Consider the following 24936-nt stretch of genomic DNA (forward strand, 5'->3'; position numbering starts at 1 on the left):
AATTACTTACATGCTGCTGTCAGAAGTTTTCATCCATGAAGCACTTAGCTCCAATCATAGTACTTTAGAGTCTAGTTCCGGCTGTATAACGCAGCTGAATCTTTACTTATTGAGATACATAGGTAAAAGGAAGCATTTGTACTCCTGAAGAACCCCTGCATGATGTGGCATTAGTGAGGAAAGACTGTCATCTGTTGGCTTGACAAAACCAATGGAACCAACCAGCACCATAAAAGTTGCCAGCAGTCTGCATTATGAATAGCTAATCAGAGCACAAGATACATGAACCCCGCATTAGGACTCGAGCATATCATTAACACAAAGCTGAAAATAAAGATTAAGAAACAGCAACAAGACGGATTTCATCAACCAAGGTATCATTTTATTTAGTATAACGGCACCGACCTGACACTGTGTGTAGGTTACTATGCATAATCCTGCTGACAGGTTCCCTTTAAAGGGAACCTGTCACCCCCAAAATCGAAGGTGAGCTAAGCCCACCAGCATCAGGGGCTTATCTACAACATTCTGTAATGCTGTAGATAAGTCCCCGATGTATCCTGAAAGATGAGAAAAAGAGGTTAGATTCTACTCACCCAGGGGCGGTCCCACTGCGGTCCGGTCTTATGGGCGTCGCTGTTCAGGGCCTCCCATCTTCTTAGGATGACGTCCTCTTGTCTTCCCGCTCCAGCTGCGGCGCAGGCATATTTTGTCTGCCCTGTTGAGGGAAGAGCAAAGTACTGCAGTGTGCAGGCACCAGGAAAGGTCAGAGAGACCCGGCGCCTGCGCACTTCAGTACTTTGCTCTGCCCTCAACAGGACAGACAAAGTATGCCTGCGCCAGAGCTGCAGCATGAAGACAAGAAGAGGATGTCATCCTAAGAAGATGGGAGGCCCCGGACCGGACCGCGACACCAATCGGATCGAACCGCCCACCCAGGTAAGTATAATCTAACCTCTTTTTCTCATCTTTCAGGATACATAATTATTTACAGCATTACAGAATGCTGTAGATAAGCCCCTGATACTGGTGGGCTTAGCTCACCTTCGATTTTGGGGGTGACAGGTTCCCTTTAAATATGAGGCTGAACAATTTGTGTTTTTTATTTTATTTTTTTTAAGTGGCACACAACTCACACAATAGTTACTGTTTCCCAAGGTATTCTTACAGTTTTAAGATGATGCATGATAACTTGTTTGACTGAAGTCAAGGACAAACTGAGTCACTGGGAAGCACATCTCCATTAGTAATTTGCACCTTCTGTTCAGATCTGTTCAACATTTTAAGATTTCATGCCGAGCTGCCAAGCACCTGTCTTCCCAATCCTATCTGCATCTGATATTTTTTAACAGTTTCAATTTGAATGGCAGTGTCTGTATGAAGTGTGACCCTTGCCTGATAAACCTATACATTTTCTACAGTATGAATGACAAATGATTACTCAAAATATTATTGCATTGTGAAACTGTAATATCTGAGAATTTACAAATGTATAATCCTTGGTTTAAAGGAATTTCTGTCATACATTACCAAACGCTAGTAACTGAAAAGGAAATTTCAGCGTTGCAGCCAACATTACATCAGTCCCTGAATTATAATAATTTATGTACAAAGTAAATAATACAAACAGTTCATGCACAACAGTATCCTGCTAACTAAAGAAGGCAACCTGTCAGCAGTTTAGGCCGATATAAGATACGGCCACTGCCTTTCAGGGCTTTTCTATAGAATTCTATAATTCTGTAGAAAATCACCCGGTCTGACCTGCAAGAGAAGAAAAATAAGTTTTATTATACTCACCCAGGAGGGAAGATCCGGTGTGGTCCGGTACGATGGGTGTCGCAGGTCCGGGTCTGGCGCCTCCCATCTTCTTGCGTCGCCACCCTCCTGCTTCATCGCTCCCCTGCATCGGCGCTCCTGTGCAGGTGTACTTATCTGCCCTGCTGAGGGCAGACCAAAGTACTGCAGTGCGCAAGCACTGGGAAAGGTCACAGAGGTCCAGTGCCTGCGCACTGCAGTACTTTGGTCTGCCCTCAACAGGGTAGATAAGTACGCCTGCACAGGAGCGTGATGCCAGGGAGCCTGTGAAGCAAGCAGGAGGGTGGTGGCATCACAAGAACATGTGAGTATAATAAAATTTATTTTTCTTTTCTTGCAGGTCAGATCGGGGGCTTATCTACATTCTTATAGAATGCTGTAGATAAACCCTGAAAGGCAGTGGCCGTATCTTATATCGCCAAAACTGGTTACAGGTTCGCTTTAAATCATACCTAGATCCATCTTTCCTACCTTCTAAGGTTTCTCCCCACCTATTTATGCCAACAGTACCCATAATGAATACAGATTATTAGAAGGGCAGCATGGTGGCTCAGTGGTTAGAACTGCAGCCTTGCAGCACTGGTGTCCTGGGTTCAAATCTCACCATGGACAACATCTCCCCATGTTTGCGTGGGTTTCCTTCAGGTTCTCTGGTTTCCTCCCACTCTCCAAAGACATACTTAGACTAAGAGCCCCAGTGGGGATAGTAATTATAATGTTTGTAAAGCGCTGTGGAATATGAAAGTTCTATATAAGCAAAGCATAATAATAAACAATAGATGCATAAATATCAATTAATCTACAGTAAGTTCCATTTCCAAGTGGACACCCAACACTCATCAAGATTGTAGACATTGGAAACCGGAGGATCAACCTGGATCTCAGAAAAATATTTGGAGAAACAGTTTCTAATTAGGTTTAATCATAAACATATTCCTTATATGTAACTATAGACTTGATCCTTAGAAATTAGTGATATTTACTCCATCTACATGATTTGTAATTATGTAATGATGACAGGCTTGAATCTTGGAGGTCCTACTTATAAAGGCAATTCAGAGTACTAAGAATTGATCACAATTACTGGATGTGGCCCTTCATCCCATATTTATATTATACTCTAAAGACTAACACCCTTATTTACAAAATCTATTCTGCATCTGCATACTGAACGGCCCTCAACTTGTAATGCCTGGTCTAAATGTATGCATTTTTTTAATCTAGCATGAAAATTGACAAATTAATATCATCTGAAGGTTCGTTTGGCCCAAAACTATTTGTACAGTCCTCCATACATATTAGATGTGGTCAGCCGAAGGATGGTTTGGGCTGATCATTCAGCTATCAGTTATTTTTCCTCTCCCTCCCCCCTGAGTTCTCTATAAGAGAATTGCTGACAGACATTTTGGGCCACAGATCACGTAAGGGAGGAGAAAAGGATCAGCAGTCCAAAATAGGTAATGCTAGATCTTTAATGCCAATCGTCTGTCCGGGGTCCATCATACATATTAGTAGTCCAAGCTTGGCGATAGCAGCCGGTTTGGCCAATGTTGGTCTAATGTGTATAAGAAATTAAGGTACATGGCCAGTTTTAGAATACATTTCCTTATAATCTATAATAATTTATACTTTCTATTACTGGCTCAAGAGTGAAAATTACTGGATCGTGTGTTGTGAACTCTTGTCAGTACCTGCAACAAAAAGATTTAACAATTGATTAATAGTTTTTTGGAAGATATAGATTTAGCAGTTAATTCTTAGACCATTACCATTGAATACTAATCATTATGGTTTTGTAATTCATTAGAATGAGCACATATAGGCACGCTTTACATTAGCTAACATGCATTCTTACATGCCTTATTGTATGATATATCATATCGTACTTGTGTGTTAATCATTACAAGTATTCAATATGTCACTGCCGAGATCTGTAGATGAAAGAAAGCTTTCAGGGTAAAGGTGTCTGATTTCTCATCTGATTCCCATTCTGCCTTTTTGCTCACTTCTGGGGCTACTTACCAGATTCTGCCCTTGTACAGATCATTCTGAAGAACTCCCAATTATTAAATACCTATTTTTTAGTTTATTTTATGGAAGCTGTTACGTACTTGACCAACATATGCTCAGAAAATCATATAAATAAAAAGATGTATATACATTTTTTTTAGCCATCCTTCAGCTGTCAGTCAAGCTAAAGCGGCTGGTGCTAGCTGGGGTGCTGGGGAGGCGGAGGCTCAGGAAGTGCTCTGTCACACCCAGTGCACTTAATGCAAATGAGCTATTAAACTGATAATTTATCAGCAATACAGCAACAAATAGAAATAGAAATGTATCAACAACGTTATATGTTCTAAGATGTGCATGCTCATATATAGAGTTTGTGAGTGGGGGCAGTGATCTTATTGATAGATTCCCTTTAAAACAATGTTTCTTCTATAGGTTATATGTTAAAGTGTGCTATATATTGTAGTGTATTTGACAGGGTCACTGGCACAGTGTATCAAGGGAGATATGTGTCACTGTGCATGTTGGCATCAGTGGTATGAAACCAGGATATTTTTACTCTAGCACACTAAGTGTTGGGAGTGTTAAAGAAAACTGCATACATTGGCTGGTTTTATGTGAGCACTCATAGAGTGGGAGGGAGAGTGCTCACCATATCTCTTCCTGTAGAGCCAACACCGACATGTGTACTAGCAGGACCTGCAGTGATGTCACAATCATGTGATCATCACATGGTCCTGGTTAAATACTTGGACATGAGAGACAGTCTGGGTGGTGTCTTGGGAGAGGAGGTACTCCCTCAGAGCTCCAAGGAGGAGCGAAGGACATTGCCAGGTGTCTGAATGAAACCTGCAGAGAAAAGGACTCTGTTATACTTTATTTGTATGGTGTTCCTTTAAGCCAGGAAGGCTCTGCTTTTTATTTTCTGAACCCTGCTTTGGTGTATGCTGACTTCAATAAACCAGCAGTTATTTCACTACCAAAGTGTACCTGTGTCTATGTGAAGAAGCTGCTGAGCGTGGCAACCCCTCACATGTAGCATATTGTATAAGTCTAGTATATGGTATACTCTAGTTCAGGTGTGCACAACCTGCGGTCCAGGGGCCACATGCAGCCCATGATATTCTTCTGTGCGGCCCTCAACCATCTGCATAGTGTCTGCTCATATGTATTTTCCATATTATGGAAAAGACCAGTGGTGACTAGTAACATAGGAACAGGTATCCGTGAATTCGATGCTGATTAGTCATTTTTTGGGCAGCCATATTTTAGCAGAATGGGTGAGTCCTAAGTCATGTAGCACAGAAATGAGCTGTCCAGATGAAGGGGCTGTTATGTTCATTGGATTTTATGGAAGAAGGGAAACACTTGATTGTTTCAGCAACTGGCATATACCATGATGTAGAGCTCTTAATGCATAGTCTCTTCCTTTTTGGACTGCAAACGCATGAGAACCCCATAAATGGAACCAGCGCCTATTAGATATTTATGCTTCATGATTTCAATATGCAATAAATCTATCAGAAGGTAATACTTTAGTAATATTGCTGTCCATGAAGTTAATCTGAAATTGGGCCGCTCGGACCCAAAAAGGTTGAGCATCACTGCTATATGTTATATGTTGTACTATAAATCTGTTATAGGTTATGTATTATACTATGTCTACTATTAGGTATACTTTAGGTTTACTATAAGTTAAAGATGATATAGGTTTACTGTGGATCAAAAAACCTGTAATGATCTTTTATTAAACAAACAATAGAACTGTTCCAGTCAGCGTCGGACTGGAGCACCTTGGGCCCACCAGAGAAAATCATTCTTGGGGCCCACTATGTAGCTACAGAGAAATACATTCAAGACCATCAATTGTGCGGTAAAACACGCTAATATCAGGGCATAATATAAGGTAGTACATGTCTTAATTATGTAGCAGGGGTTGGGGTAGCCCCTCATAGAATATAAAGTAGCCCCCCTCATAGAATATAATGTAGCCTCCCACAGAATATAATGCAGCCCCCCATAGAATATAATGCAGATCCCTCATAGAATATAATGTAGCCTCCCTCATGGAATATAATGCAGCTCCCCCTCATAGGGTATAATACAGCACCCCACAAAATATAATGCAACCCCCTCATAAGGTATAATGCAGCCCCCCTCCACAGAATATAATGTAGCCCCTCAGAGTATAATGCAACCCCCCATAGAATATACTGTAGCCCCCTCATAGGGCATGATGCAGCTCCCCTCATATAGTATGATGTAGCCACCTCAGAGAATAATGCAGCCCCCACATATAATATAATGTAGCCCCTCCACAGAATATAATGTAGCCCCCTCAGAGTATAATGCCAACCCCTCATAAGGCAGCCCCCCATAGAATATACTGTAGCCCCTCATAGGGAATAATGCAGTTCCCCTCATATAGTATGATGTAGCCCCCTCAGAGAATAATGCAGCCCCCACAGAATTATAATGTAGCCCCTCATAGGGTATAATGCAGCACACCTGAAAGGGTATAATGCAGCCCCACCACCATCATCATTGTTTTCCCCCTCCACCATTGTACTCATTACCACCTCCACCATTGCCTCCTTCCCCCCCACCATTGTCCTTTCCACCACAACCATCTTTATCCTTTACACCACAACCATCATTGCTTTCTTCCCCACCATCATCATTACCTCCCCCACCACCATCATCATTGCTTCCCCCTCCACCATCACCATCATCATTGCCCCTACCACCATCATCATTGCCCCCACCACCATCATCATTGCCCCCACCACCATCATCATTGCCTCTAGCACCCTCATCATTGCTTCCAGAATCATCATTGCCCCACCACCATCATCATTGCCTCCAGCACCATCATCATCATTGCCCCCACCACCATCATCATTGCCTCCAGCACCATCATCATCATTGCCCCCACCACCATCATTGCCTCCAGCACCATCATCATTGCCCCCACCACCATCATCATTGCCTCCAGCACCATCATCATTGCCCCACCACCATCATCATGGCCCCCACCACAATCATCATGGCCCCCACCAGCATCATCATTGCCTCCAGCACCATCATCATTGCCCCCACCACCATCATCATTGCCCCCACCACCATCATCATTGCCTCCAGCACCACCATCATCATTGCCCCACCATCATCATCATTGCCTCCAGCACCATCACCATTGCCCCCACCACCATCATCATTGCCTCCAGCACCACCATCATCATTGCCCCACCACCATCATCATGGCTTCCCCCCGCACACACACAGCTGCACACATGGAGGCAGAGACGCACACACAGACACACACAGCCACACGCACACATGCAGGCACACACACACAGACACACGCAGGCACACTCGCGCACACACACAGCACCCACTCACCTCTCCGCACGTTCCCAGCAGCCGCAGCACATCCCAGCAACTTTCTGTCTGAAACAGCCATGCTGAATGATGATGTCATCTAGCCACGCTGATTCAGACAGGAAGTGCCGACCAGGAAGGAGGACGGCGTGGGTCAATGCAGCTCCGCTTTGGTCCCAAGCTGCAGGGATCGCAATCAAGGATCGCCACCCTTTAGGTGCCCACCTCCGGGACCCCGATTTAGCAGCAGTGGCGGGCAGTGTTAGCCTCAGCCTGCGGCTAACGCTGCCCACCAATAAAGTGAAATGGTATTCATGCCTCTCCATGCCCATGGGGGCGTGGGGAAGCGTGAATATTAATTTCTCTTTAGCAGCGGGGACAGGCTCCTGTCCATCTGCTGCTCTCTGGCACCAGAAGGGCCCCCCTTGACTCAGGGGCCCCATAGTAGCTGGGTGTGCCACTATTAGTGGTTCCAGTTCTTTTATCACACATTATAGCAGATAATGTATTGCCCTTTCCAACCATATCTGTCCACTTGTGTGCAGGACGGCCCACAGATAAACTGCAATACAAGACACCATGTGTTGACAGGTGTAATTCTGTTTTTGAAAGAAGATATGTTTTTCTTAAGCCAAATTCTATCTCTGTAATTATCCATTTGAAATGAAAAGCTGGATGAGTTTCAAACTGATGAAAAACTGATGCACTTTAAGACCACATTCACACGTTCAGTATTTTGTCAGTTTTTTACGTCAATATTTGTAAGCCAAAATCAGGAGTAGGTAAAAAATACAGAAGTGGTGATGTGTTTCTGTTATACATTTCCTCTGATTGTTGATTTTGGCTTACAAATACTGAGAAAAAATACTGACCAAATACTGAATGGGTGAACATGGTCTAAAACAGATCCGTTCACATTGACTTTAATAATTTAACAAACAGATGAAGCAATAATCAGGTTTTTTTGTATGGTAAATCAAAGTCAGTGTGAACGGATCAGTATTTCATCAGTTTGAAACTGATCCAGATTTTTCATAAACTGGATCTATTTCAAACGTTTGATTACTGGACATGTGATCTCAGCCTTAGCCAAGACATTGCCTATAAATCAGAATGTATTTTTGTCTGAATGTAGAGGAAGGTACAGAATGCATGAGATTTGAAGTCAAATCACAAATATTGATTATGCATCAAAACAAAGTAATCTGAGAAATGGAACAAGATACACAATTAATGTCCATCAGTTAGATCTTTAATTAGTGAAGGTATAATTGAGGGGCTATTGACTAATACAGCTAATGCAAACACTGGTATTGGCTAGTTAATCTATTGCTCTGAATTAACAGTTGCTATAAATTCTCATTTTATTATTCTGTTGTTGTTTTCTAAGACATTTAATGCATTCATTTCCCCTGAAGCCCAAATCTAGATCTTTAGTCAATTATAGTTAAGTTGATTCTTGTGAAGTCTTTTTCTGTCCGGTAATTGAATTAAAAAAGCTGCCTACGGGAAAAAAGTTTGACTAAGTCTAAGGGTACTGTCACACAGTGCAATTTTGATCGCTACGACGGTACGATTCGTGACGTTCTAGCGATATCGTTACGATATCGCAGTGTCTGACACGCAGCAGCGATCAGGGACCTTGCTGAGAATCGTACGTCGTAGCAGATCGTTTGGAACTTTCTTTCGTCGCTTGATCACCCGCTGACATCGCTGGATCGTTGTGTGTGACACCGATCCAGCGATGTGTTCGCTTGTAACCAGGGTAAACATCGGGTAACTAAGCGCAGGGCCAAAAAACAAACAGTACATACTCACATTCCGGTGTCTGTCCTCCAGCGTCTCAGCTTCTCTGCACTGTGAGCGCCTGCCGGCCGGAAAGCGAGCACAGCGGTGACGTCACCGCTCTGCTTTCCAGCCGCTGTGCTTACACAGTGCAGAGAAGCTGAGACGCCGGAGGACAGACACCGGGATGTAAGTATGTACTGTTTGTTTTTTTTACGTTTACGCTGGTAACCAGGGTAAACATCGGGTTACTAAGCGCGGCCCTGCGCTTAGTAACCCGATGTTTACCCTGGTTACCCGGGGACTTCGGCATCGCTCCAGCGCCGTGATTGCAACGTGTGACCGCAGTCTACGACGCTGGAGCGATAATCATACGACGCTGCGACGTCACGGATCGTGCCGTCATAGCGATCAAAATTGCACTGTGTGACAGTACCCTTACCATTGTAACGGGCTTACCTAATTTCTTTAACTACGTAATATATCTACTATTGAAATTTGGCCTCAATGTATTGATCTCTGTGATGTTCATGCAGGGAAAAGTTGTCGCATATATCTATTTTATTCAGGCCACTATATGCATAGAATTCTATGTATAAAATGATAAGTACCAGCATCAGTTCCATTATAACGTTTATTATTTGTATTATGTATCCAATATAACATTATCTCTATGAGAACAGTTTTGTATTTTTCATAGAATACCATTTTGATTGTTAAATGATGACCATAGCCCTTATTTCATTTGCCGAAATTATCCTCTAATATTTTGGAAAACTACCAAACTTTTGTAAAATGCTTTACTTACAAATCATGACCTGTAGCAGAGTGGTAGACTAAAAGATGGAGTCCAAAGTTACTTTTATTAATTCTGATAAGGCCATGTCTGAATTTCATTTTTTAGGGTTTTAAACGAACGCCTCAATGTAGTCATGAAAAGGTATAATGTGAATCTGGGCTAAAACATGAGAGCAAAGAAATGTTCTGTTCATTTGATAATTTGGGCCTCCATAAACATTAGGCTGATATTGATACGTCTAGCCAACAGTCTAGAATGTTTGGGGGGCGGTGTCGACGAATGGGCGGGAGAGATGTTGATCTCCCATATCTGATTTCGGATTGCTGATCTCATTGTTTTCCCTGAGATAAGCCGGAAATCAGTGGCTTTCTCACAGAGAACACAGGAGTGAGTGCTCCTGTACATAGCTTCAGCTGAGATGCCTGTCAGCTGAAGGATCGTTCATCTGACATCCATCCAAGGTGTATGGCAAGCTTTTGGCCCCGATTCATCAGGACAGGTGTCAGCAATGCTTGTTTTCATGAGAGGGGCATGTTGAAGTCAGACGATGTTGATTCCTCATGAGGTCAGAAATTCAATTTAGTCAGGAACTGGTGTAAGATTTGTGGCATAAGGAACACTACAGCTCGTATCGAATTTGATGAGCTGTGGTGTCACCCAACTGCTGCAGACTCGCTCCACCCACTTTAGTGGAGATGGGTGAAACTGGTGTAAAAACGACAAAAGTTGCAAAATGTTTGCGCTGCTTACAAAATAGAGTAGCGAAATTTTACTGCTTTTCAATGCTATTTTCTCCAGAATTTTGACCTTGCCACTTTCATATTTGCAGCCTTTATGTTTAGTTGAACCAATGGTTAGAAACTATCATTTTGAAGAAACATTTGCCTTAAATCAGAAAGCGTTGTAAGAAGCTGTAAAACATATTTCTTGGTACTTTAAGATACAGTTGGCCAGGAAAGACCATTGTTTGTTTAAAATATTGTATTCTTAAGGACCACTTTGTATGGATACTATATTACTGCTGCCTAACACAACATGCATCAAACCATCATGTCATAAATGTTACGCTATCTAAATGGGATATAGTCAGCAGTGGGGACCGCAGGGATCTGTGCTAGGACCGATTCCTTTTAACCTCTTTATTAATGACCTTCTAGATGGGATTGAGAGTAGAGTGTCAGTCTTTGCTGACGACGCCAAACTATGTAGGATACTAAAATCTGACCTTGACAGTACAATATTGCAAAATGATCTGAATAAGATGACTGAATGGGCAAACACTTGACAAATGAGGTTTAATGTAGATAAATGTAGAGTAATGCACCTAGGACGGAGTAATCCTATTGCTGCATATACATTAAATGTGAGTAAACTCAGGACTACAGAATAGGAGAAGGACTTGGGCATTCTGGGTACAAGTAAGCTAAGCAGCAGTACTCAATGTCAAGCAGCAGCCGCACAAGCAAACAAGATTTTAGGGTGTATAAAAAGAGAGAGAAAATCCTGTGATCCCAACGTATTGCTACCTGTTTATAAATCACTGGTGAGGCAACATCTAGAATATGGGATCCAGTTTTGGGCTCCACATTTTAAAAAGGACATTCAGAAATGAGTGTCAGTTCAAAGGCGGGCAACTAGATTATTACCAGGAAGCTTCTCATATAATGAGAGGTTGGAAAAGATGGGTTTCTTTAGCTTAGAAAAAAAGACGGCTCAGAGGGGATCTCATTTAGATGTATAAATATATGTGTGGCCAGTAGTGTTGAGCATTCCGATACCGCAAGTATCGGGTATCGGCCGATACTTGCGGTATCGGAATTCCGATACCGAGATCCGATACTTTTGTGGTATCGGGAATCGGTATCGGAACCATATTAATGTGTAAAATAAAGAATTAAAATAAAAAATATTGATATACTCACCTCTCCGACGCAGCCTGGACCTTACCGCTGTGAACCGGCAGCCTTCTTTGCTTAAAATGAGCGCGTTTAGGGCCTTCCATGACGTCACGGCTTCTGATTGGTCGCGTGCCGCTCATGTGACCGCCACGCGAACAATCACAAGCCACGACGTCATCCCTCAGGTCCTAAATTCCCTTCTAGGAATACAAACAGTTAGAGCAGTCAGACTGTGGGATGCCGACCACAAGAGGTAGTAATGGGAGACACTATAACAGCTTTTAAAAAAGAGCTGGATGATTTCCTCAGTACACAGATCATTGCTGGTTATAGTTAAATTAGTGACAAAATGTACAATTGGTGGAGAAAGGTTCAATGTGATGGACCTAGGTCTTTTTTCCACCTATGTAACTATATATCTATGTAAAAAGATGTTACTGCATTTCGTCAGTATCAGTGGGTTCTGCACTAATATAAATGTTCCAATTCAAGTGCTAATACTTGTAATTTGTGTACACATTAGAACAGAAACCCTTTCAACTCTATGAATCTTCTGGAACTGAACTATTAATGTTTTCATGTTACCAATGTTTGGCTGACAACCTGCCCTCTTCATACACATCATTGGTTACATACTGACACAAGGTGCAGGGAAGGATACTAGAATGCTTTTATACTAGCTTTTTTAAATGTACACTATTGTTCCAACGATACAGGCAAACAATACAGCTTGAGCACTGCTGTAATGCAGGCAATGTACTGTCAATGTGTAAGTCAGTGGTTTATATTACAACATTGGTGTATTCAGTGAATGCTTAAACAGTGTCTGAGTATTTATTTTAGAAAATGTACTATGGGTCTTTTTTTTTTTAATGGGAGCCTATTGGCGACGTATGTCTATACAGTCACATACGAGCAGCATGGTGGCTCAGTGGTTAGCATTATTGCTTTGCAGCACTGGGGTCTTGGGTACAAATCCCACCAAGGGCAACTTCTGTTTTATCCCAGACTCTAAAGACTCTCCAATGGGGACAGCGATGACAAAATCTGTAAAGCGCTGTGCATTATGAAGGCGCTATATAAGTAAGCATACTAAGCAGCAGGGTGCATTGCATCAGAGGTAAGCATTGAGAAATTATGGCAATGCATACTTCCAAAGGCTGAAACAGTATGTCAGGAGAGCCTAGCAGGCCATGATACTTCTTTCATAGTGTTTCTAAATATACAAGATATATGTATCATAAATTACTCAACAAGTCTTTAGATTATTTTTCTCTTCTCGTGAATGTTGAGCATTTTTTTATATCAGTTTAGACAAAGTAAACTGAATATCTGTTTCTTATCTCGACAGGTTTATAGATGAAATGTAAATCTTCTTCAGGATGGGACAGAGCGAAGAATGCAGAAGATAGCAATTGGAATTGGAATTCTGGATGGATGAGGCTCTCGTACAGTGGAAGTGGTTTAGACCGATATGCTGATACTGAAGGCTCTAAGACAGATCTGCAGATTTGCAAGGGTTATCGCTTGGGTTTGATAAATGCTTTTTTTAATCAGTTGAGGACTCAGTAAAGTTCGGAGCACTATTGTGATGGCAGAAAAGGCACATCTGTGTATTTGTAACTCCCAACTTGTGGATTAGTTTGCTGATATCTGTTCCAAAGGGCAAAAGTAGGTGTGATGGATGTGTCTTCAGAAATGAGCAAGCATGGGAAGAATCCAATAAGTCATAAACTAGAAGATCAGAAGAAGGTAAGGTTACATTTAAAGGACTGCTTTTGATATTTTTTTTTTTCATTTGTATTTGGGTAATTTGCCTTAAAATCAACCCATAAATCCATTTTATCAAGCAATGTATGTCAAACCTGGAAACTCTAAAACATATTGACTGTTTAAAGGTTTAAAGACTAAACCACACAACAGTCAAGGATGTTGATACCCATATGAACATCTAAATATAATAAGAATAATTCAAAACAATTTAGAATTTTGCCTTTCTGCCAAGTTATGACATTACATTATTAACAACAAACTAGGTGAATCCTTCTAAGCTCTATGTCAAAACTGGAAGTCAATTTTCCCTGAATGAGTCATGAGTCGCTGCAAAAGTCTCTGACAGGGGGAAGCGGGAGCAGCTGGGTCATGAGTTGAAGAGGGGAATGATAAATGCAGGGAAAAAAAGACTTCCTGTTGCTACATAGAGTTGAGAAAAGAGAAGAATTAGCTGGGTAGAAAAGCAAAATGAGCAATTGTAAGTACACCGTGCTATATAATATGATGACTGCAATATATCAAGAGGATAAAAAATTTGATAGGGGTGCTCTTTAATCATGCTTTGCCCAAGTATATGTGTAGGAATAGGGTGTAGATAGTAATGTCTCAACAAGTACTAACATTTGAGGCACAAGGACCAACAAGAGAAAACAAGCATAATTTATACAGTTATATGTGCTAAATGCAGCAGACATATGGCACATGGGCACTATCATCACAAGAGTCAAACAACACTTCAAAAAGTGATCAATATTTGTGACACACACTAAAATGTGCCAGTAGTCTTACATTCCCAGTAGTTATTGTCTGTGACTAGTTTTGTACACTGTTTGTTTAAATGGCAAAATCACATGAATTATTAGCTCTTCCCAACTAGAAACACAAGCACTTGTTTCTATTAAAACAGATGTAATGCCTATTTTATCAATATAATCTCACACTTGTATTTAACATATTATTATTATTATTATGCTTGTTTTCCCAATGTTTTCTTTGTACCCGGAATATAATAGTGAGTTTTTGCAGACTGAACCGTAATATGAAACATCTGTTTATTTGATTGTTGCTACCTTTTGTAAGTAATTCAATTTTCAGTTTAAGTGCACAATTTGTGTTGCTATGACATTCATGAAGTAGTAATTTACTTAAAAAAAATCTACTCTTAGGAGCCGATATCCAAATCTCATACAACACTTTTACTTTTTACTGTTACATAGGTTGAAAAAAGACCTAGATCCATCAAGTTAAACCTTTTTCCACCAATTGTACATTTTGTGACTAATGTAACTATAATCCACAATGCTCTGTGTATCGAGGAAATATTCCAGCCCTTTTTTATAAGCTGTTATAGTGTCTGCTATTACTACATCTTGTGATAGGGCTTTCCACAGTCTGACTGCTCTAAGTGTAAAGAACTCTTTCCGATTTAGCTGTCAGAATGTCTTTCTTACACACGTAATAAGAGCCCCTTGGTCCTAAGTATGGTATTTATTGGAAGGAATAAGTCATGTGCCAGTCCTTTGTACTGACCACATATATATTTATACGTGTAAATGAGATCCCCTCTGAGGCATCTATTTTCTAAGCCAAAAAAGCCCAACTTTTCTAACCTCTCATCACATGGGAGGCTGTTCATTCCGAGCAATAATCTAGTTGCTCGCCTTTGAACTGACTCTAATTTTTGAATATCCTTTTTTAAATGTAGAGCCCAAAACTGGATCCCGTATTCTAGATGTGGCCTGATTTATAATGGGGTAACAATACGTTGGGATCACAGGATTTTATCGCTCTTTTATACACCCTAAAAATCTTGTTTGCTTTTGCGGCTGCTGCTTGACATTGAGTACTGCTGCTCAGCTTACTTGTAACCAGAATACCCAAGTGCTTCTCTTGCAGTCCCGAGTAAATTCTCATTTAAATTAAATGCAGCTATAGCATTACTCCGTCCCAGGTGCATTACTCAACATTTATCCACAATAAACCTTATTTGCCAAATGTTTACTGATTCAGTCATCTTATTCAGATCGTTTTGCAATATTGTACTTTCTAGTGACTATGTCAGGCTTCCTGGTGGGTAGTTGCCTAGATCCACCTACTTACCTTTCATATATCGGTATCACGTGACCCATCCTCCAATTCTGTGGAACAAGAGAGTCTAAGAATATAGGATACAGCAGTCTGGCAATTACTGAACTCAATTCCCTTAGTATCTGTAGATGAATACCATCTGGGCTGGTGATTTGTCAATGTTTAATTTGCTCAGATGCAGACGTAACTTGTCTTGTGTTAAATTAGTTATATCAGGTGGTGAACTTTGAATTTTGCATTGTTGAATGATCCCTGGAATAGTCAGTTTACTGGTGAACATGAATGAAAAGTGCTTGTTAACATCCCAGCCTTTTCTTTGTCCTCTATAATTATCTTATTATCATCTTTAAGGGGCTTATACCATCTTTTTTCTTTTTGGCATTGATGTATTTATAAAAATGTGGGGGATTTTTTTTAATGTTGCTGGCGATTTGTTTCTCTGTGGATAACTTTGCTAGCTTGATTTATTTTTTACATTTCTTACCGAAATCTACTCCTGAAATGCAATTTCTGTATTCTCTGCCTTCAATATTTTGAATGCCCTTTGTTTTAGTCTTATAATACTTTGTACTGTCTTATTTATCTGTTATGGATCTGGTGGTTAGGTGCACCTGGAATGACCTGATGGTTAAACTAGATGTCAGGACAAGCTCTGGGAAGTGGGAACTCTGCTGACCGCAAACCCTAATCCTATAACACACAACTAGAAATAGCTGTGGAGCGTACCTAACTCTCCCTAGATGCCTCTTCACAGCCTAAGAGCTAACTACCCCTAAAGATAGGAAATAAAGCCTTAGCTTGCCTCAGAGAAATTTCCCCAAAGGTAAAGACAGCCCCCCACATATATTAACTGTGAGTTAAGAGGAAAGTCACAAACACAGGGATGAAACAGGTTTCAGCAAAGGAGGCCAGACTTACTAGATAGACTGGGGATAGGAAAGGGATCTATGCGGTCAGCACAAAAAACTACAAAAAGCCACGCAGAGTGTGCAAAAAGACCCCCGCACCGACTCACGATGCGGAGGTGCCACTCTGCACCCCAGAGCTTCCAGCTAGCAAGGCAAAATCATATAAGCAAGCTGGACTAGAAATTAGCAAGTACTAAGAAATATATTCAGTACAAAATGAACAACAAATGAACTAGCAGGAAATTAACTTCTGCTGGAGTAGACAGGTCATCAAAAGGATCCAAGAGAGATCTGAACCAGTACTGATACATTGACAGCTGGCATGGAGTAACGATCTGAGTGGAGTTAAATAGAGAAGCCAGCCTAGCCGCAAACGAGGGCAGCTGAGTGAGCAACCTCAGAACCAGCAGTTCCACTCACAGCCACCAGAGGGAGTCCACGGACAGAACTCACCGAAGTACCATTCATGACCACAGGAGGGAGTTCGAGAACGGAATTCACAACATTTATCCTTAATTGCAATTCAGAAGAATTCACGGTAATTCTTCTGAATTGCAGATAAGAACTTATAGCTTTTAGCACAACCAGAAAATTCTATGTCCCATTGAATCTGGATAGTTAAAATCCCCCATAATAAGGACCCTTCTATTTGTTGCCTTTTTAATTTGTTGCAGCATTTCCTCCTCTACATGTTCAGCTATAGTATGAGATTTGTAGGAAACTCCAATTAGCAGGTTTCCATTATTGCCATGCCTATGTACATTTACCCATACTGATTCTACATTGTCATAGCTCCCCCAATGTAGTCATTGAGCACAGGTCTTAAGTTAGATTTAATAAAAATACAGAACCCTCCGCCTTTTCTGTCCTCTCTAAATGTTTGTCATCCAGTCATGGCTTTTGTCCAGCCAGGTTTCCATAATGTCCACCACATTGTATTCTGTGTCTGACGTAAGTGTATCCAGTTCATTAATTTTGCTTCCAATACTTCTTGCATTTGCCAGCAATGTACTACTAGCCTATTTATTTCTCCTTGTTACCTTCCTATGTTCCTTGCATGTTCCAGCCCCCCTAAATCCTCAGTGACCCCTGTTTTCTAACTCTCTCTGTTCTTTATCTCTCCCCTTTTTAGCAAATCTACCTTCCCTCTCCCCAGATCTTAGTGTAAAAGCCCCTCCATCCATTTGATCATTTTTTCCCCAAGCACAGCTGCACTCCCTCAGATATGCATACCTCATCCTCCCTTCTATGGTCGCTGCAATCAGGGGTCTTCTGCACAGGTGCCGGCGAATTGCACTCCAGTGACCTCTGTTGTGTGCATCGATAAGGTGTTCTCCCCACTTGCTCCCTGCATAGTCATCGAAATGTACATATGGTTCCTAGCGATGACTGTCAGGGAGGAAGTGGTGAGAGCATCTTATCGGCGTGCACACCGAAGGTCACAGTGACTCACTGGCGCCTGCCCAGGGAGGAGGAGGTATGTATTTCTCAGGGAGTGCAGGGCGCAGGCTCAGGATTCCAGGATTCTGGGGCTATAACTGATGCTGATGGGTAGGGGTAAGTATTACAATGAGAACAGGAGGCAAAGATTTTTTCCAGGCACCGCACGCCCCAGAGCCTGGAAGAAATCATTAACATAAAGAAAGAATATAACATTTCTCAGCAACAAATCCATTAATATGATGCATACAGGTAGGACTAGTGTAACATATCTATTACCTGTATGCCCATATTAATAGGCCATATATGTCCTGGGAGTGACAGACTCCCTTTAAGCTTTCATATCACACAGCCAGTGTGGGGGGAGGGGAAGAACAGCAGCTTACAACAATGTGAGGAAAGCTGATAAAAGTGTTTGTAATGAGACAAAGCACAGTGAGGAAAGTAGGCAGTCTATCCTTACATGTCTTACACATGAGAGTCTGCTTTCCTGATCTCACTGCATAGCTGGAATCAGGCACAGCTAACACTTTTTAACCCTGAAATGTGTGTTTAATCACACTTATGTCTGCTCAACTTCGGGCACTGTAATAACACAAAGCTCTGCAGAGACATCAGTGAGAGCAAGCCATCAGTCATTACATGTCTCACACTGGTAGCTCCACCCTTACATTTAAAATAAGCTCTAGAGGCAGATTATGGAGGAGATCAGTGTCCGGCAACTAGATTTTAACAGCTCATTTACATTAAGGAAAAACGTTGATTTTTCTGGAATAAGACATCGGATCGCAAATACCAAGGTATTTTATTCAACTTTCTATGACCTGCTTGCCCATATAAACAGCTTAGGACGGTTCATCCTACTAACAGATTCTCTTTATAAAAAAAGAACACTAACCTGATCGATTACTGTTTTGGCAAACAATAGTCAGCTGCTCTAGGCCATCATGAATTATTAGTTGTTTCAGGCATTTTTCATCTTGTGTATGGGCAGCTTTACTATTGATAAGGCTTACTCAAAACTGGAGACATTTTCAAACAATATTTTTCTGTTCTTTGAGACTGAGCTGAACCTTGTGTGCACTGCTTGGCATGTATGAGGCCCCTTAGGGTGTTTTATAAAAAAAAATGATACATTAGGGTGTTTTATAAAAAAAAAAAAAATAATAATAATAATACAAGGAATTTTTACTCATAGCAACCAATCCGTTTTTATATAATATTATTCCTATGAACACATATTCCACCTTTCCTTCCAGCAGTTATGATAGCTTATCCTCATCGGGCCCGATTCATTAAGACTGGCTTTGTGCACGCCTTGGTTAATGATTTGCATGCTAGAGTAAGATACATCATTACAGAGAGTACCAGCAGTATAACACTATTTACTTCTTCAGATTACTCATACATAAATTATATAGATAGGAGGACAAGGAGTTTACTGAATATATTATTTATTAAATCCAAAAGATTTGCACAATAAAAATGGATAATAAATATCAAGTACATATTACATAAAAAGAGTGAACTACCCAGGTGAGTATAAAATGACCTATGGGCCACACAGAAAAACAAGACAAAACTTGCTAGTGCACAATGGTAGTAACATTCCAATGCCTCAATGTCGTTTATGTGATTGGACCTTACACTCTAGTCTCAGTGTTCTACCAGTGGGCCACTAATCACTACATATCAACATGACTAACTACATTGGTTTTATGTCCAGGTAAAGATTTAGTGGTGATAATTACCCATGTGTTGTTTGATTCCTGTGAGGACCTCGGTCTCCCCAACGCGCGTTTCGCGTGCTATCAATAGCCTCGCTTCCTCAGGGGGCGTCGCCTCCTGAGGAAGCGAGGCTATTGATAGCACGCGAAACGCGCGTTGGGGAGACCGAGGTCCTCACAGGAATCAGACAAACAACACATGGGTAATTGACACCACTAAATCTTTACCTGGACATAAAACCAATGTAGTTAGTCATGTTGATATGTAGTGATTAGTGGCCCACTGGTAGAACACTGAGGCTAGAGTGTAAGGTCCAATCACATAAACGACATTGAGGCATTGGAATGTTGCTACCATTGTGCACTAGCAAGTTTTGTCTTGTTTTTTTGTGTGGCCCATAGGTCATTTTATACTCACCTGGGTAGTTCACTCTTTTTATGTAATATGTACTTGATATTTATTATCCATTTTTATTGTGCAAATCTTTTGGATTTAATAAATAATATATTCAGTAAACTCCTTGTCCTCCTATCTAGAGTAAGATACGCCTAATTTATTAAGAGGTGCATGCCATTTAGTTAATTTGGGCACATCTTACAACTAGGGTGCACTTCCATGTGCCTCTGCTAGAATCAGGGATTGGAGTAACATTTCTGGCATAAGTTAAGCCACAACTTTTCATAAATTTTTCAGGCAGGCTTTGCCACTCCTTGTACTGCCCCTGCCTTGTCAACTTTGGTTGGTATAGCTGGCCAAAAGTGACATGAAAACACTAACTGTTGCCAAATTTTTGTGGAAGAAAAAACTGTTGGCGACACCTTCATGAATTAGGTCAATATTTTTTTTCTTACACTTTTTATATTTTTCTTTGTGACGGGATAGCCATAACAATATTAGCCATTTGCTGATTCCTGTAAGTAACATTTCCATAACAAGATGATCATCACGTAAAGATTTATATTTGAATATATTTTTTCAGGTCAAACATTTTCAAAGTAAATCTTTACTCTGAAAATCAAAATTTTGTTAATGTAGGTTTGATATTGCTTCCCCTTGGTGCTGATATCCATTTTTGTGGACAATCTAATTTTCAAGCTCCTGTGTGAGATGTGTGTAAGCATTCATACATGTTTAATGAAGCTCACAATGTGCGATGCTGTACAAAAAGCAGTGTGTATGTTGTCAATCTGTTTGTTTGCTTGCTTCAGCTTGCACGCAGTTGTTTATGTTGGCAGAAATGCATGTAATTGAGATAAATAGTGGTTTGTTGGGATATGTTTTATTCTGGGACTCAATGCTTTCTTTTGGAGCTTGATAGTTTCTGCACTTCCTGAATGATTTGCTGAAATTCTCTTTTGATAATATACCACTGAGACCTTGGTTCTCCCATGTTAATATGCAGTTTACAAGCTATTATTTATTTGCGAGCAGATTCCCAATGCAGTATAAACTAAGTATGTAATTAAGATTCAATGCATCATTAAGCTTTCGCTAGTGTCTATGGCAATAAAAATAATCATATTGTATATAGTTTCAGTACTGGCAGTCGAGCCAACAATTTATTACTCAAGCATAATATACTATAATTGACCAAAAGATTGGGTTTATGTGTTAATATATAGAATACAGCTAATCTGAAAGAGCAATTTCTTATTGAAATGTAAGAAGAATTTTAGAAAGCTGCTGAATTGACATCACATAATTCTTCCAATTTATACTGCAAAAATTCCTTAAATCTCAGGGAATCGGAGCAACTGTGAAAAGTATCCTCTGGCCAAATTATAAGTGTACTATTTCATGCAAGAGCAACCAGTATTCTAAGCCACGGATTTAATTTAACTTGCCAGTGTCTACAGTAGCATCAGTCAACATGCATGAACATCTTGGCCGTTTGCATTTGACATTTAGAAAGCCATCCGGCCTAGGGATGGCACAGTAGGTTATCGCTGGCAACTTGAAATCACTGAGGCTATACGTTTGTATGCAACCGTAAATCTGCGCAGGATTGGTATCTTTTCCAACTGTTTTCATCAATGACTTCTCCGTCCTCCTGCTATTTTTGGGTTAGGTGATTTTTAATTCACTTGTGAAAAGAGATTCCCTTTGTAGGATGAACCTTGATCACAAAAAAAACTGACTTGTACATTTTTTAACTGTGTTGTACACTTTGCCAATGAGAATATGTAGAATAGAATATATTGTTTTAAACTAAATCTTAATGACATAACATTTTCAGAAAATAAACAGTGATTTATGGCTTAGCTTAGCATGTCATTTTAAATGTAATACATTGCAGCTTTTCCCCCCAAATAATATTTCTAATTATGCCCCTGAATGCTATATCTGTTATAGCAGAAATCACTTTATAAAACCTTTTATTGCAATGTAGAATACCATAGGATATTCATCTCGGTGGAGTCCTGATCAGGAGCAGTCAGAGCTTCAAACTGACCTTTCTGGCATAATTATTATCATTCCAGTGGTGACCTACACCAGCCGGAAATATAGTAGGAATGGGGATAAGACCCCTACACACATTACACCAAAGTTGTACCAGATGGACAATTTTGACCAATTGGATTGTTCACCCATCGGGTGTTTTAGATGACCTGCAATCGACTTTTGGGCAACAAAAGGGCATGTCTGATACTTTTCTACAAATATTTTCCATGGCATTATGTGCATGTGGTCATTGTTCAAAAAATAAAAGATCTGTTTTCCTTAACCAATGCCATCAATTATTGAATGTTTTTGTTCCTTATTCTTTAAAAATGTATGGCTTCATCTATGGAATATTTGTAAAGTGTATTTAGACATGTGTATGATGCGGTCATGCACAATCTTTTGTATGAACGATCCGTTCGATTATCATCTCATGTGTGGAGACTGGCTGGGTGACTGACTGTTCGTGATCTTGTCATTGCCCAAATGGTTATTCTATACTGATTTACAAACAACACACTTTATTTTTTTAACTTATTTTTGTAATTTGGCTAGATCGGATATTATTCAGGGGACAGTTTATATTTTAAAATAAGGTTCAAAAAGAGCTGACAAGTTTTGCTTTTGAAATTTTGCTTGAATTGGTTTGGTGTTAGATCCTAAAAAAACAAATGAGTGTATTGTGATTACCTTTTATCTCACTTACCTTCCAAACACTACAGAAATACATAAGATTTGCTGGAAAGTTTAATATAGATTAATAAAAGAAGTCTACAGTTTTATTCCATTCCTAAGTTTTGTGCTAGCAGTAGCAAGATACCAAATACTGTAACCCATCTACTGTTTGTCTGTGGATGAACACGGTACCTTTTACAGTTTACTAGGGGGAGGTTGCCCACCTCACACCTCATTAGCGCTTCATTCCACTCTGGGTAGTATAATGTAGCACAAAACCACCAAATGCTGAAAATGACTTTCAGAATCACCAGATCTCGGTTTATTGTGTCAACTTTGCATAAACCATTGGGGAATGTGGACATTTCTTTTCCTGACGCAAAGTCCAAATTCAAATAGCAAGAAAGTTACTTCAAACAAGGCCAGTTTTACTCAATATGGTATGACTGCTCAGAGCACATTAAGTATCTGTGCAAATCAAGTTTTGAGTAAACATTAGTCATTTGTATCATAATACTTGGTGCCTTGATTGTATTGCTTTTTAATATTTATCACCTCTCTAATCAATTTAACCCACATATGTCTCTTGTGGCTGGTTCTCAGTCCACTCTTGATTGCATCTAGTGATGAGCTCAGAGGTATTATCAGAGCATGCTTGGATTCTAACTGAGTATCTTTGACATGCTCAACAAATATGTTCTAGTCTCCACGCATGCATGGCTCTCGGTTGTTCGCCAACTGCAACACATGAAGATATTACCTGACAAACAGTCAATCCCTGCATGTGTTGTGCCTGTTGAACAGCCGCGAGATATGCAGCGGCGGGAACTCTTAATATTTTTCAAGCACGCTGAAGACACTCTGTTAGTACCCGAGCATGATCCGATAACACCTTGTCCCAGCACTTTCGCTCATCACTAATTGCAACTTCTCAAATATTAGCTAGACTACTGTATTATCTTCTCAAGCAGGTCTTTTACTCACACCTTCTATTGGTGTCTTAAGCTCCACATTGTTGTGGATTCTGTTTGTGGGCTCCCTCTGGTGGTTACTGCTGGTACTGGGTGACTTTGGTGGGTTGCGGCCTTTGGTTTCCACCTGTCCATCAGAGGCTGGGTGTTTCCTATTTTACCTGGCCTTTCTGTCATTCCCTTGCCGGCTATCAATGTATTCAGATGTGCTCTGTTTGGTTCCTGCCTACCTGCTCCCAGATCTTTCAGGATAAGCTAAGTGCTGATTTTCAGTTGTTGGTTTTTTTGTCCAGCTTGCTTATTATGTCTCTATGCTAGCTGGTAGCTCTAGTGGACTGAGGTTCTCCCCATGTGCCATGAGTTGGCACATGGGTTCTTGTAATCTCAGGATGGTTTTTTTGATTAGGGTTTTTTGCTGACCGCTCAGACCCCTTTTGTATCGTTCTGCTTTCTAGTTTACAGCGGGCCTCAATTTGCTGAACCTATATATATCATCTCTATGTGTGTGCCTTCCTCTCATTTCACCGTCAATACATGTGGGGGGCAACTATACCTTTTGGGGTTCATTCCTCTGGAGGCAAGTGAGGTCTTTATTTTCTCTGCAGTACTAGTTAGCTCTTAGGCTGGTGCGTGGCGTCTAGAACCAACGTAGGCACGCTCCCTGGCTATCTCTAGTTGCGTTTGTCAGGCGTAGGGCAGCGGTCAGCCCAGGTTCCATCACCCTAGAGCTCGTCCGATATTTTGTATTACTTTGCTTGTCCCTTGCTATCCCTAGCCATTGGGATTCATGACACCACATGCACATGGCTGAGCAACAGTTTGGCCTATCATTTGGCCAGCAGCCATCTCGGTTGTCTCACCCATATTCTTTATAAAAGAGCAGTGTCCGGACATGTCTGGCTGTAATTTATTTAAGGGTGTACAAAAGGACCTGCAGTTTAGGATGGTCAGTTTAAATCGGACATGCAGAATCATTAGCACCCTTGACTATCAATTGTCTAGACTACTACACTATCCCGTTAGACTATTAGCCGAACCTGTTGTTATCAGTGGATTCGATCGACATTAGTTTCATTTATTTCGTTAGTGGGGTTTACATTCACAGCCAATCAAAAATTCTTACAGATCTTAAAAGTAACTGTCCTTATCTTAGTACTAATTCACAGGGGCTTGTAGGTAAGGTGCCCACTGATGTCTTAAAAGCTATTAAATTGTAAACGGCA

General features: G+C 40.6%; 1 protein-coding gene across 2 annotated transcripts in view; it reads left to right on the forward strand.

Annotated features, from left to right (window-relative positions):
• Positions 1-24936, forward strand: part of NAV3 (neuron navigator 3) — an 898866-nt gene that overhangs the window by 213794 nt on the left and 660136 nt on the right. For both annotated transcript variants that reach the window (XM_077265345.1, XM_077265346.1), the window contains exon 2: positions 13040-13440. In XM_077265345.1, the coding sequence (XP_077121460.1) occupies positions 13369-13440 (72 nt within the window). In that variant the 5' untranslated portion in view covers positions 13040-13368. The remainder of the gene's footprint in view (positions 1-13039; positions 13441-24936) is intronic.

The sequence above is a fragment of the Ranitomeya variabilis genome, chromosome 5 (assembly GCF_051348905.1).
Source record: "Ranitomeya variabilis isolate aRanVar5 chromosome 5, aRanVar5.hap1, whole genome shotgun sequence".
Classification (NCBI taxonomy): domain Eukaryota; kingdom Metazoa; phylum Chordata; class Amphibia; order Anura; family Dendrobatidae; genus Ranitomeya; species Ranitomeya variabilis.